This window comes from Homalodisca vitripennis, chromosome 1, assembly GCF_021130785.1.
Source record: "Homalodisca vitripennis isolate AUS2020 chromosome 1, UT_GWSS_2.1, whole genome shotgun sequence".
NCBI lineage: Eukaryota > Metazoa > Arthropoda > Insecta > Hemiptera > Cicadellidae > Homalodisca > Homalodisca vitripennis.
Window position 1 is genome coordinate 119,201,381 of NC_060207.1, and position 16,740 is coordinate 119,218,120.

The window sequence follows — 16,740 nt, forward strand, 5'->3', positions numbered from 1 at the left end:
GAACCAAATATTGAAATAGCCTCGATGAGGCCTCCAAACTGTAATATAATTAATAATTCATTTAGGATAACCCAACATTGTATTTATGACTAAAAGTAGATTTATAGCCTACTGCTAAGCAATCCAACAAATATGGTGACAAATGTTGAAGGTTTATTATTCACTCATCATTAGACCGTAGCCGTGGTGGTAAATGGCTTCGTCATAAAGTTAAAATAAACGACACATGGACGACTGTATGTATACATTATAGCGTCACAAAGTCTATTACTCCCCAAGAATATCTAATTTCTCCACCACTCAAATTAAAAGCTAAGCGAATATTCAACTTGCTGTTAATACCTTAAATTACAACAAACAAGATATTAAACAAATATGTTTAACCAAGCACACTATAAGACGTGTATATTATATTTGGGAGTTAGTATTACGTACGACTTCCCAAAGAACGTTGTTTTAATACCTTCTTGTTTATCAGCTCTTTCCAAGGTGCTACAAACAGTCAATCTACTCGAAATTCTTACTTGCAATGAACCACAGTTCCTTGCATCGGAGAGAGAGGACTGTCTTATAGTTTCAGACATGTCTCGGTGTGTTTTCATCGTTATCACAAAGCGAATGAAATATATCATGATATTGGGAGATAACTGTAGTAAATCCGAATATCTTATAGTTGATTTACTCATCTTTCCACTGGTACTTGTAATGTTTACGTGAGTTTAAAATTCTTTTCACGGAAGAACCTTTAGAAGTGAAAATTAATTAGGCTTTGTTGGGCTCATGAGTTTTCAATATTTTCTAATCAAGAATAAAAGAAGAAAAATTGGTATAAAACTGTACATATTCAGTTAATCTACTAGTGCTGTGCAAGTAAAATATTCCGTTGCGATTCATTCAATAAGAAAATGAAACCATAAAAAATAAATGATTGAAAACTACAGTACGTGTATGGTTGATCTGGAAATATTAACGTGACCTTTAGTAAATCTAGGATTAACTGCATTGTAATAAAAGTTCTTACAAATAAAATACAATTTAAAAAAGTGACCTACTTCGAGTCTACATCATCAAAGAGTTAGAAGGTATCTGAGTGGCTTTATATTGTCTGTTTATTTGTCCCAAACTTTACTTCTGAAATATTCAAAGACAGAAAGCCAAATCAAACTTTATATCTCAGAGAGAAGTTTGCTCTAAACGGGAGTTTATTACAATCCCAATATATTTCGATTTTTTTGTTGCGCACTGTTGTTTAAATTTCAAATGTATTGGTCTATATAAACGTAAGCATTTTATCACATGATTGCTTTGACATTTTGGATAATAAAAATATTGGTAACAATAATATAATTAATTTTTGTACTTGTTTCGTAGTGTAGATTTTATAAAAATCTTCCATTTTTAAATAAGATTACCGAAATTTCAGAACTACATTTTTCATGATCGCCGATTCTAGCCCTTAGGTTTCTAATCTACCGCGTTTGGAAGATGGACGTAAAAAGGCCATATCCAATATAACAGAGTCTATATCTCATCAGTAGTAAATCATAATTGGTTGAAGATAAATGTAATTCGGAGATAGAACATATAGTATGCTTTATATGGTTTGGTAAATTTCGTCAGCCTGCCTCAACCAATAAAAATTGTATTATGTCGGCCATTTTCACATTTCAAAATTACTATCTGAGGTTTTGCATAAAAAGGACTAGTAATAACATATTATTTTATAAATGTCTCTAAAGATTTTTAAAACCCTCTAAGTGTCGCACAAGGTCGTTGTATATGTTTATTTAGAAGTATAATTTCACATATCAAAACATAGGATGTTATATGTAAATACTTCATTAGTTATAATATATATAGCTTGGTTTATATTATATAAATATATTTATATATAAACCGTACCATGGGTTTAATAAAAGTATAACGTATTTGAAAAAAAGTTCCTTACCCACTGCCCATCTTGTGAATGATTATAGATTTAAAAATGTATGCATAAATGGCATTTGTAAGACCATTTTTATGTAGTTAATGAGTTTTTAAACACTTCATTTCATTAACAAACTTTGAAATATATTGTGTCTTAAAGTTTGTTTTCCATGTGTATTTTAAACTGCTTATATTTTATTCTGATTAATTACTTAATTTTATTCTTGGGTTCGTTGTGACACTGTGTATGTCATTGTAAGCTAAATGAAACTAAAGGGATTTTAATTTGAAATACCTACATGTCATTAGCGACCACAACCTTTTATATATTATAACAAAGCCCAGATATTATAACTGTCATAAAGCTACCACTCTTATGGTAAAGTGATATATTTACACGCGCTAATGTAACGTGCTGTTGTCGATCTCCTAGTCTGAAATCCGTGTTGCGGAATGTACGCAGTTTGTTGGTTGGCAAGTGTTGTAGGAATCTGCTCTAAAATATTGTTTTCGTCATTTTAGAAAAAGTTGATATCGGCCGGTAGTAGTTAGCGGGTTGGTTGGCGTTTCTTTCTTTGAGCTTCGGATAGTCTTTAGATATTTTTAAAGCAGATGGAAATGTTTACCACTGAAATCATATCAAGTGGTAGGATTCGATAATACTCACCCAAGTATACAAGCTAGCTAGACAAATTAGTACATGAAATTTTATTACATTTAGTTCTTGAATCGTCGAAAAATATATGCCGCTGACACAGAAACTACGTATGGAAACCGTATATATCTCTCTTGCTGGCACTAAAACTATCTATGGACAACGTATATGTGTCTCTTGCTGGATCTCAGCAAAATATAGTATTCGTGTATGCCGCTGACACAGAAACTACGTATGGAAACCGTATATAACTCTCTTGCTGGCACTAAAACTATCTATGGACAACGTATATGTGTCTCTTGCTGGATCTCAGCAAAATATAGTATTCGTGTATGCCGCTGACACAGAAACTACGTATGGAAACCGTACATAACTCTCTTGCTGGCACTAAAACTATCTATGGACAACGTATATGTGTCTCTTGCTGGATCTCAGCACAATATAGTATTTGTGTATGCCGCTGACACAGAAACTACGTATGGAAACCGTATATAACTCTCTTGCTGGCACTAAAACTATCTATGGACAACGTATATGTGTCTCTTGCTGGATCTCAGCACAATATAGTATTTGTGTATGCCGCTGACACAGAAACTACGTATGGAAACCGTATATAACTCTCTTGCTGGCACTAAAACTATCTATGGACAACTTATATGTGTCTCTTGCTGGATCTCAGCACAATATAGTATTTGTGTATGCCGCTGACACAGAAACTACGTATGGAAACCGTATATAACTCTCTTGCTGGCACTAAAACTATCTATGGACAACGTATATGTGTCTCTTGCTGGATCTCAGCACAATATAGTATTTGTGTATGCCGCTGACACAGAAACTACGTATGGAAACCGTATATAACTCTCTTGCTGGCACTAAAACTATCTATGGACAACGTATATGTGTCTCTTGCTGACACTAAAACTATCTATGGACAACGTATATGTGTCTCTTGCTGGATCTCAGCACAATATAGTTATTCGAGTATGCTGCTGACCCCAAAGTTACGTATAGAAACTATAGTAGACTCACTTACTGACCGTTAGTAGTGTATAATACATACTGCTGGAACTGAAGCTATCTATGGACAACGTGTATGTGTCTCTTGTTGGATCTCAGCACAATATAGTATTCGTGTATGCATCTGACCCAAAATTTACGTATAGAAACTATAGTAGACTAACTTACTGACCGTCAGTAGTGTATAATACATACTGCTGGAACTGAAGCTATCTATGGACAACGTGTATGTGTCTCTTGTTGGATCTCAGCACAATATAGTATTCGTGTATGCATCTGACCAAAAATTTACGTATAGAAACTATAGTAGACTAACTTACTGACCGTCAGTAGTGTATAATACATACTGCTGGAACTGAAGCTATCTATGGACAACGTATATGTGTCTCTTGCTGGATCTCAGCACAATATAGTATTCGTGTATGCTGCTGACCCAAAAGTTACGTATAAAAACTATAGTAGACTCACTTACTGACCGTCAGTAGTGTATAATACATACTGCTGGAACTAAAACTATCTAAGGACAACGTATATTTGTTTTTTGCTGGACCGCAGTACAATATAATACTCGCGCATAAGAATATAATTGTGATTGTGTGTTTTGTTGTCAATTATAAATGGAAACAGGAGTAATGTGCTGATGGACGTAATTATAGCATAATCTACACTGATGACTAAGTCTGTATATGCAAACAGTAGATATCTCTCTTGGAGACCCCCATACCGTATAGTGCACGCTGATTATATTAAAATTGTCATTGGAAACAGGAGTAATCTGCTGATGGACGTAAATATAGCATAATCTACACTGATGACTAAGTCTGTATATGCAAACAGTAGATATCTCTCTTGGAGACCCCCATACCGTATAGTGCACGCTGATTATATTAAAATTGTCATTGGAAACAGGAGTAATCTGCTGATGGACGTAAATATAGCATAATCTACACTGATGACTAAGTCTGTATATGCAAACAGTAGATATCTCTCTTGGAGACCCCCATACCGTATAGTGCACGCTGATTATATTAAAATTGTCATTGGAAACAGGAGTAATCTGCTGATGGACGTAAATATAGCATAATCTACACTGATGACTAAGTCTGTATATGCAAACAGTAGATATCTCTCTTGGTGGTATCCGTACTGTGTTATATATATATATATGCTAATGACACTAAAACTATGTATAAAATTCGTATTAAGTCTCACCTGATAGAAATTACCGTATAATATATATATATATATATATATATATATATATATATATATATATATATATATATATATATATATGCTGATTACTCTAATGCTGTATATAAAAGCTGTAGGTTTCTCTACTTGTTTGCCCCATTACTGTATAATGTATCGTATAGATGTAAAACTAACAACTAAGTTTTTCGGTTTGAGTTGTGTAGGGCAAACATTGCCTACACAATTAATCTGGTGGAACCTAAAATACCAATGGTATATATCTTTACATACAGGATAGCACTAGGAGTGGTGCTGTATCGGGGTTAGCTTGAAGCTTATAACCACAACCACCGACCAGTGTTACCAACAGTGATCAATATGCTTTCTTTAACACAGTTTTTCCAGCGTTTTGATAATTTAATTGATTTTTTTGTTAAGATAATTTATTTCCTTATTTATGAAGTTTCTCTCATCATATTTGTGTAACAGTAGAGAATTTCCAGAAGTACTGTGGTTTTGTCGAATTCTATTGGATGTTTGGTTTAGTAAATGTACTATGGCCGAGTTCTCCACAACTTTTCTGTGTTTACACTAACTCATTTAGGTAATAAACGTTTTGTATGTTCAATAGGGGCTGAGGAACAACAAGATGACTTGCATTATTCAATATTTCATACGTAGTCCTCAATTGTGACAATTTATCAACCATAAGTACATTGTTTTAACATTGATACTTCTAATACTATGCGCTTTTAACAAGCATTTTATTGCATTTTATATGTGGCGTTACAAGGGTATTCTGTTATTAATTTGAAGAGAACAACAGGAGAAGAGTAAAGAGAGGAAAAGACGGTGGTGCTTGTTTGTGAATAATGACATTACGGGGACGCGTAACATTAATTATTCTTGTTTGTTTTCTTCAAGATTATTTTACAAAACATGCCAGGGTTTTTCTTTTTTGCTTAATACGTCAAAGCTAGATTTATGTATTCTATCATTTACAATATTTTGTTTTTGTAGATATATTTAAATTTTAAACACACAATCTTTAGATTTCCATACGTGTGTTTTGCATACGTAATACTAGGTGAGCTAACTTTGCTCACAACTCCTCCATTCTCCTACTAACATTAAGATACAGGTTTAATTCGAATATTTGTAAAGTTAAAGGCAGACTTATTGAAATGTTGGGGGTCATGAAATGAAATATATATTATTTTTCGAGACGGAGTTAGGGCTGTTTTAGCCTTCTCTTTCACTCAAACTCAATATGAAAAACTACAAACTTCTAACCAAATTCCCTTAAAAGTATAATACAGAAATTTTAAGAACATTATAAACTAAGCTATATGTACTGAAATAACATTAATACAAAACACATTGTAACAAGAACTTACATATATTCAGATTATCTAATCAAATCTAGTACTAATAACGTAAAACCTCGTTCGTTTAACCACACCTCTCGCCCAGATGCGCCCTATATGGCCTACAACCAGTCCTGACCATCGACTCGAAGCGAGCACGGCTCTCAATATTTATGATATTGTCAGGCAATGAGGTCCATAAACGGCAAGCATAAACAGTAAACGACCTAATAAAAACTGGTGAACGGTGGACAGGAATAGCAAACAGAGAAGCTCCTCGAGGGTCGTCCACTGATATGAAACTAAAATTGTCGAACAGGTAATTAGGAGACTTCAACTTAATGATTGAGTGTTAAGGAGTGAGGATGTAGTACTCACGACGCTATTCAAGCCTTAGGAGATATAATTATTGTAAATAAAAGGAGAAACGTGCTCAGCACGTCCATAGATTGAAAATAAATCTTATACAGTAGTATTGGGATCGCTGTGGCCTATCCTACAGCTCAACAGTCATGTCGTTTGTCACTTGAAATGAGGAAACAAGAGTTTCAGCCAATATAACTTTGACGCTGAGTGGCAGGTATAGAGTAAACCGTTTTAAAGAGTGAATACTAGCATATAATCTGTTACAAGTTGAAGTTACTTGACCAATCCCTTTCAAATGTGTGTTCATAATAGGTCCAAGATATTTAGGTTTTCTTGGAGTTCGAGTTTGTTCAGTTTAAATTTGGGTACATTGCCAATGAAATTAACGAGTCTTGTGATACCTATAATCATGGTTTTAGCTTTGTCTTCTTTTAGCTTTAACACATGTTTACTCCCACAAGAACCAATTAATTTAATATCAGAACTCATTAGTGAAACGCAACTATGTTTATCATTAGGTCAAAGGTATCTAAATACTTGTAAATAGTCAGCATATACATGAAAATGTGAATGTCTACATATTACTATGTCACATGTAATAACAGTTTTATATGATTGTAGTCAGTGTTTTTACCAAATTTATTTTTCTGTTACTTTCTCGTTGCTATCATGGTAACCTATAAGCCTAATGTAAACATATTCGCTAACGCTCAGCCAAAGTGACATGCAGCATCATCGAACAGTGTTAGCTATATAGAAATGAAGCTTCGTGATAAATTTCAACCCTACATATAGGCTAGCTTGATATCATGCCGACAGATAGACAGATCGATATAACTAAAATTTTTCCAACCTCTCGAGTGAGGTATTGCTAAAGCTCAGCCAATAACTACATGTTGTAGATGTGACTTAAGAAGAATATATTAAAAAACTTGTCCTTTGTTTAAAGGTTATTTTTGACGATGGAAGGATTGTGAAGGAAACAGGATTTTTCCGGACATTTGCCATCGTTCAGTGAAACAAGAAAACAGTAACACTACGTTTCGAGATCTGCAATCTGATCTCTTCTTCAGGTAAAGAACTAACCTAATACATAATTACAAACTAAGTTAAAATAAACAAATCTTACTAAAGCGTTGTGGCACGCCTAAGTCAGGAATCACAACCTACATGTTGTTGTCAACTTCACTAACACTAAAGACATGCACTTAATACAAAACTATACAAAACACTAATCATTAAAAGTAAACTACGGAATACAGGTCACAATGCGTCTTCACTCGTCTACTGACCACCTAGTAGTGTGATTCCTGACTTAGGCGTGCCACAACGCTTTAGTAAGATTTGTTTATTTTAACTTAGTTTGTAATTATGTATTAGGTTAGTTCTTTACCTGAAGAAGAGATCAGATTGCAGATCTCGAAACGTAGTGTTACTGTTTTCTTGTTTCACTGAACGATGGCAAATGTCCGGAAAAAACTTGTGTGTTTATTCTAATAACACAAATTCTATAAAAACAAGGTATACAATTTTCCCCCCTATGACACTTGAAATATAAAGCTTGTAGCCCAGCCAAATTGGGTTCTAAATTTGAAATATAACAATGGCTTGTCGAGTCCCATTATACGTGAGACATATTCTTTTTATGTTGACCTTATAGCTGCAGGATATCTGACCTCATTGTCATGCAAACTGCGATAGACCTGCAGAGATGGGACAGTCCCACTTGCCGTGCCAAATAGTCCCAATGTCTTTGAGCCCTTTATTATGGCTTCTTTTTATTTTATAGGATGCTGCGACGTTTATACACATAGTTAGAAACAATAACAATACATATTAAAAAGAGAGAGTAGTCTTATTTTAATGAACGTATTTATATCCTAGTTATTGATTATTTTCAAGAATTTTAGGAGGAAAGAAGTTGTTTATTCGAAGTAAATCACTCTGATTGATTGCAATATGCTAAATAATTGTAATGTGTTTTGTAACATACAAATTAAAAAAGCTCATTACCTATTATGGTCATTGGGTGATTGGTTAAAATGAGAGGAGTTTTATTTCCAGACTGCCCTAAATAATGGTTTTCATCCAAGGTTCAGAACCCTTCTGAGATTTTAAATGGCAAAGAAAATTCCAAAGGTCAGAGGTTCCCTGGAGATGGATGCAAGTTCGATTTCTAAGTTAGGTATTTATTAACTTTTGCATGGCATTTTTTCTTGATACAATTAAACATTTTTTTCTTCTCGCTATAAGATAGTTTAAGGAATCATATTTTAGCGTAATGATAACTGTATAAAACAGATATGGGCGCTTGGTGGTTTGAGCAAGAACATGAGAATTCGTCCCGGAAATGACATAAATGTTTAGAATTCACAACAATCAAAGCACCATACCCTATCCCACCAGGTTTTTCCACTATCTCAAAGACAGGTTTGTCCATTATATGAGATCAGATGAGATGTAAGACAGAATCGGATGCTATCATTACACATTATTTTGTGAAATCTGTTGTGCTTGCCAAGAACTGTAATCTTATGTCTTCTGCAGATGTGATGGCTTAAAACATAAGTTTAAGCACGTTTTAAAGTTTAAAATTCTTGTTTAATAAATAAGCCAAAATGACAGTAAACAATTATGTGTAGAAACTTTACATAGAGCTAAACTAAGAAAACAAATAATGAATTTAAGAAACAGACCACAGCAACCACATAACAAATAAATATATGATTTGCGTTCATTTATCCAAGAAATGATGACGGAGAAGAATGAGTTTAGTGTTTTGACGTGACGTCTTATAATTCGATGGAGCCGGCTGCACGCACCAAAAAACATGACGTCATGCGGCGTTACCTCGCTCTGAGGCGTTCCATTTAAGGCTTGAAGTGCAAGCGAGAGCGCGGAACATCTGCTCGACATCTGTCTTAAATTTCCAAAAATAATTAAGTAACTTTTCCTACTTTTCCTATCATCGCCCTATTCTCAACAGAATAACACAAATGGTAAGAAGTTAACTATCACACATGTTTAAAAGTTGTAAAACAATAATTGCTCAACGCACATTCATACTTGTAAAAACTATGTACATTGTAAACAAATGACATAATTGTATTTATGCGTACAAATAAATGTAATTTGATCAAGTCCATTGCGATTTCTATTTACCTCCTTCTCTATATCCATACAAAATATCTATCAAACAAATAAAATTAAAATCTTCTTTTGAAAAATGCAACCATTCCATCAGTATTTTCTTATGAAGATTGAATTCCTTCAACGGAATGAAAGAGATAAGTGAAATGCAGAAAACATTGAGACTCAATGAAGAAGCCTCAAGGGAAGTCAAATTAATCTTCTCAATGACCCAAAGGATAGAGTAATTTAATTAGGGCTGAACCCGTAATAAACTGACAAATTGCTTTTCACCACAGCCTTCCTTCTTTAATGTTGAGTCAACTTATAAGGATTTGATTTACTATACATTACATTTATATAAGTAGCAATATATTAAAAAAAATATTTGTATAGTAATTGAAATAACGAAAAAGAAATTTGAAGGTATTTAAAAATTTCTCCAAAAACCAGTAACGCTTCAGCTCGTAAAATAGTTGAAAAATAACTAATAAACTATGTTTTACTTCTTAAATACTGAAAAATCACTCAAATATTAACGCTAAATCCATGTTAAAATTATAATAATGGAAATTCGATAATTCATAGAGTTAACATATTCAACAAATATATACCGAATAGTAAGTCTTACAGGTAACGCAAAATATGACCGTCTCTACTCATGGTAAATAGAAACATGGATAATGTAGTAAATTATCATAGAAACAACATTATTGTTTGATACAATTTCTTTTAAGCAAGAAGAGCAACGAGTAAGATTATACATAGGCTACATAAATGCGTACCCAGAATTAGATCCACGAAGTAAAGACACTTTCCTCAAGCCAAAGGCAGAGTAAACAAAGACGCATGTAGTTGACTTTGGCACACAAAGGCGTTCTCGGTAGCTGACATCACAAACCCTGGCTAATTGACATCAGGTTTGGCTCCCCCTCTCCAATGCCAGGAGAGAGGGGTCACTTACTTCAGAAAGGTTTTGTATACCGTATTAAATAGAATCATCGTAACGCCACATCTACAATAAAGATAAAACCCTTTGATTACTTTTAACACCAATAAGTTGTAAGAGATACTTATAAAGTTAGTTCAGACTCTAAAGTTAGTGAAGCTAACACTATGGTAATGGGCAAACTTAAATTGCAATACAGTTCAATGGAAAAAGTTAGCCTCGAGTAAAATACATCAAGCATTAAATACGGATCGCATAAATAAATTCAAGATACATTTGGTATAATGTACACTTCTGCATAGTTTACATACTTCAAGATAATGTATGTAACTACTTAATTCAATCTACAAAATATATATTTTTGTTTATTAATTAATTCGATAGTATAAAACTGCTAAAACAATTAATTGATCTTTTTAAACTAAAAGTTTATGATTCGTTATTGAGGCCCATTTTTAATTTTACGTGTTAAGTAATATTTTAGTTATATAGGAGTTAATATTTTAATAATGGACAAATCATACTGGTAATAATACAAAATACAATCTTTATTTATTACTAAAAAGTTTCTTAACTTATCTATAGATAAGTATAGAATACTAGTTAATTATAATTATCTTAGGTGCTATAAATAAAATAATACAACATGTTCCAGAAAAATTCTATATATTTATAAATTATAAAAATCTAAACAAACACAAAATTAATACTTTTGATGTAATATTTCATAATAAATATCGAGAGTATTACTTACGTCGTTTGAAGCGGTGTTGGTTCCTTAGTTCTAGAATATCAAATTTGAGGTGACGTTGAAACCGGCATCAAGAAACCGTTGTTGATATTCTGTTGACACGACAAGAAACTAATACTCTTATTAGATATATAAGATTACAATTACAGATTATGTTAGCCTAACAGTTCGAGCCTAACATACTTTTTGTAACTACCAACTAAGCAATTTTTATTACTAACGAATAGTACTCTGTGGTTCAACACATTACCTGCGGAACCGCCCTCCATACATACAATATTGGATTATACAGTTGAATTAAAGCTTGTAGTCTTTTGTAGAACCAAATATAATCTACCCATCTTAAGATAAGAACCAAGAGTATGAGTGTAAAACCGACAAGCATATTGTATTTTACTTTGAGATGGAAAAAAATCAGGTAATTTAGTCATCCCCTAATATTAAAGGATTTTTCAATCAGATTCATTTGTTAATCCACTCCTATACTTTAAATGTAATGACGCTTGTGTGAGTTTTGCAGGCTAGTTCTGGCTCACTATCTTTATACATATAACAGTAATAATCAAGAATATTTAATACGTTTTAGGGTATAATTTAAAGTTGCAAATAACGCAATTTCCTACCTATTCACTACGTTTTGGAGATTTAAATAACGGTTGTTAGAAACACCAAATTAAACTAATATCAATTTGGTATATATATTCAATTATGATAATTGGCTACGAAATCTTAATAAACTCGCTCTTAACAGAAAGGTTAAGAGGTTCTGAACAGGTGTTCAGAACACCTAGAATAGTATAAAAAAGACCTTAATATTTCAAGAATATGCTTCAATATGAATGTCTGAAAAATGCTTAAAATTTATTTCTTGCATGTGATCCATATAATAAACCAAGTTGTGGTATTTGCAAAATTATGAACAAGTCTGATCAATTCAAAAGTAGCATCACTAAAAACTTATCCAATAGCTGGTAAATTAGGCTATACCTTAAACAATGCAATTTACCACCTAACTTGTAGGTTTTGTCCCAAGGACTACATTAGGCAAATCTCAAATTCTCTGCGAGTAAGAAAGGCAAGTGATAGATTTAATAAATCAGAAAGTGAAAAAATGCCAGTACCCTTACAGGCTATTTATGATAAGAAAGTCTTTGAGGATTGCTGTATGAACTCAAAGAGCTATAAGGACAATTAAACCTTGTGAAAGTATCTCTCGAAACGATTTGAATCTAAGGAATTATGAATTGGCCCATAAATTCACATTCAAATTTAAATAACCATACGGACTTAGAATTCGCTAAATGATTGTTTTTTACCGAATCCTTAGGTTCTTGTCTAGTAAATTCACTAAAATTCAGAATTGTATTGCATTACTTTAATTTGAAAATTACAAATCATCCAAGAGTATCTGTGTCAAAACCTTTATAACAATTTAAGAAAGTTTGTTAAAAGTTGTTAATTTATTTTTATACAGTGTTATTTGTGTACTTGAAAAAGTTGTAATAGAACGAAATATTGTACAGGTAATAATTGTAGCTATCTTATAAACTACCCTACTATATATATCTACATATATATATATATATATATATATATATATATATATATATATATATATAAACACACACACCTATATATATAGTACTAAATACTATGTATACTTAACAAAAGTAAGCATATGAAGAGTAAGCGTGTGATAGTAGCCCGTAGTCCACAAAAATCACGTCGTATTTTGGCATGATACTTAGCTAGCTTTGGCCCAAAGGATTATCAAAAGAAGTAACAGATGAGATTGCCATTGCTTGGTTATTTACCTCACTAGTTTTTTTGCTCAAATGTATAAAATAGTGTTTAAATAACATTTTATCTTATGCCCGAAATTCATAAATTATGTATAGATATGATATGGTGGTTTAATTACTGATGTTTTCTTTCATAATATGTAGAGAGATAGAACAGTATTATACACCTCTATTCTCTGGAGCTAATTACGGAGGTAAAACCACTGAACAGAAGTGTATAAACTTAGGGTTGCACTCTCTCTACGTTTAATATTCGGGGGAGATCGTGTGATGAGTTCGCTCACCAGTTTTTAAGGGGGGAACACTTGGTAGTTTAGAAGTTTAAAATTGGGTAATAAATCTGTATACTCATTACAAATGAATCTATACATATTTTACTACTTTCCAGAACTGTCTGCTAGGTTACTTTTAGTGTGAAATTCTATTCATGGGAATCGCTATAAACTAATTATAAAGATAACTAGTCTTCTTTTCTTTATTATGTCACACTTAGTAATGTGTAAATGGATATTAGAACTATAACGAGAACCAAATCATATAGTTTTACAAACTATGACTTTGTGCTTGAAAAGCCGTACATCACTGGTGACAGAAAATCTGTTACATTTGTAGTTTGCAGTTATGCGTCAGAGCTCGAAGGGAACGGACGGTCTGCCTCTTATCAGTTCCTTATCTGAAGTAACCTAGTGAAACACAGAGCGGTATGTTTTAACAAGCGTGTGTACAGGTTAACTTTTGTTAATGTGACTTGTTGTCTGAGTTACTACTGTTTTTTGTGGTGTTGTAAAGAGTGTAAGTGCGTTGTTTTTCGAATAATAGTTATCATGTCGGATAAATGTGGAGTTTGCGTTAAAAAAGTTGTGGCAAATAGTCTGAAAGTACAATGCGTTGATTGCAAAAACAGATTTCATGGAGCTTGTGCAGGGATGTCAAAGGATGATATTGATTTTATTCAGAAGGAAAATCAAATCTGGAGATGTACACAATGCAGTAGGCTTCATAGAACAAGTATGCAAGTGGAATCCGAGCTGGAGAAGAGTTCACCAGACATAAGTGACGTCATGAAGCTACTACAAGAGATGAGACAAGAAAACAAAGATCAAACTAAAAAACTTGAACTTGAACTTGGAAAATCCATCGAACTCTGCCATCAAACTATCTCCGAGTTAAGAAAAACTGTGGATTCACAGTCTGAGGCTTTGAACAGGTATAAAGACTTGTATGAACAACTTTTGTTCGAACATAAAAGGCTGCAAATAAAAATTGTTGAGCTGGAAGCCCGTCAAGACGAAGCTGAGCAATACTCTAGACTTAATACAATAGAAATCCATGGGGTTCCTGAGAAAGAAAATGAAAATGTTTTCAGTCTAGTTCAACAAGTCGGAAACAGTCTAAACATACACGTAAAGGAAGAGATGGTGGATGTCTGTCACAGACTTGGAGGGAAAAGTGGCGAAAGACCCCGAGGCATCGTAGTGAAGTTTACAAGAAAAACAGTCAAGGAAGAGTTTCTACAAAAAAGGAGAGTCAAGAGAAATCTGAATACGTCTGACATTGGTTTCCCAAGCCCAGCAAGTGTCATCTATATAAATGAGAGCCTTACTCCTACAAGACGGCGGATATTCAACGAAGTACGATCGATCAAGAAAGAAAAAGGATTCACGTTCGTCTGGATACGGAACGGCAAGATCCTGGTCCGACCATCAGAAGGTGACAAGGTGTCAGCAGTGAGCAACTGGAACGACGTGGAGAAGCTGAGGAAGCTGCCGGCAGCAACAGGCTCGCCTCAAGCTCCAGGTAACTAACTCCTCACAGACAACAGTACAAACAGTTCATCATGTTCACCTAAATGAATAGTTTAAAAGAAACAAGTTTTAAAAATAGTTTGTTTACTACTATTGATAGTTCAGATTTAATAATAGTACATCAAAACATCCGTAGTTTAAGGTCTAATTTTGACGATTTTTTAGTGTTTCTTGAAAGTTTGAAAAGAAAGCCTGACATTATTGTACTAACAGAAATTTGGATAAGTGACAGTGAGGTGGGTCAGTACAATTTGCCTACTTTCTTGTTAAATGTTCAATGTAATAATAAGTACCGTGCGGGGGGCGTGGCGGTTTTTGTATCCGACCAATTGAATTGTGTACGTCAGGTTAAAACAACAATGGCGACGGCAGATGTCGTACACCTTCACTTCAAACTTGAACGGGGCATAGCTGTTGATCTTTTAGCAGTTTACAGATTACAGGCGTTCTCAATCAATATGTTTAATGACGAATTTCAAAACACACTAAGCGGTATAAAATCTGCAAATTTCATAGTGAAAGGGGATTTAAATATTAATTTGTTGGATACATCTATTAGAAGTGTAGAGGACTATTTAATTTTAATGGCAAGTCATGGACTCAACTCACTTGTCAATGAACCCACAAGGATAAATAATCATTCAGAAACCTGTATAGACCATGTTTTTTGTAGAAGTAAGTTTGATAGCTCTGTTAAGTACACAGCAGAAGTTTTGAAGATAAATATAACCGATCATTTGATGACAGTTTTGGGTTTAAATATTAAAAATAATTGTACATCACGTATAACAAAAAACTGTTTTGAACATGTTTCAGTAAATTTAAATACACTTAAATTACTTGTAAGCCAAGAAAACTGGTTGGAAATATACAACTGTACTTCAATATCCGATGCATTTGAATTGTTCCTGATTAAAATTCAAAGTTATGTTTCAGTCTCTACGAATTGTGTAAACGTTAGTAATAAGTTTTTAAAACCCTGGATCAATGCAAGTATTGTAAAAGCCGTTAAAGAAAAAAATAATTTGTACAAAAAAGTTGCTAAGCGGCCTAATGATGTGAATTTAAGAAATAGGTACAGGATTATTAACAACAGTTTAAAAAACCAAATAAAGCGCACTAAACAATTGCATTATTCACATGTTATAGAGTCAAATAAAACCAATACAAAAAAACAGTGGAAAACTATAAAGGAATTAGTAGGGGATAAAGTTAAAAACTCAGGTGTAATTCTGGTGAAAAACCACAATGATATTACAACTTCAAACCCGAAAGAGGTGTCCAACATTTTGAATAATTTCTTTTGTTCAATTGCAGTAGACCTGAGACAAACAATAGAAGCAGAAAACACCAATCCCACTCGTATGAATAGTTGTCACCAAAATATCTTCCATACTGTGGCAATAAAAGACTCGATGTTTTTGTATCCGACTAATAACAAAGAAATAAGCAATATAATAAAATCTTTAAAAAATAACAAAGCTCCTGGTTTTGATAATATTACACCTGTTATCATTAAGGAAATATCCGAATCAATTACAGACGTGCTAGTTTATTTGATAAATCTTAGCTTGTCGACAGGAGAGTTCCCAAAAATTTTAAAACATGCGGTAGTCACTCCACTCTTCAAAAAAAAATGACAGATCAGATCCTGGCAACTATCGACCTATTGCGTTACTTTCAATATTTTCTGAAATACTCGAAAAAGTTGTTAAGGTGAGGCTAGTGAATTTTCTTACAAAACATAGTTTTTATAGTAAAAAACAGTATGGGTTC

General features: G+C 33.2%; 1 protein-coding gene across 1 annotated transcript; it reads left to right on the forward strand.

Moving 5' to 3' along the window:
• The first annotated feature begins 14,169 nt into the window (after positions 1 to 14,169).
• On the forward strand, positions 14,170 to 14,964 carry LOC124352793. Its single transcript, XM_046802470.1, has one exon. It carries the CDS (start codon positions 14,170 to 14,172, stop codon positions 14,962 to 14,964), a length of 795 nt encoding a protein of 264 aa, XP_046658426.1.
• The last annotated feature ends 1,776 nt before the right edge of the window (positions 14,965 to 16,740 follow it).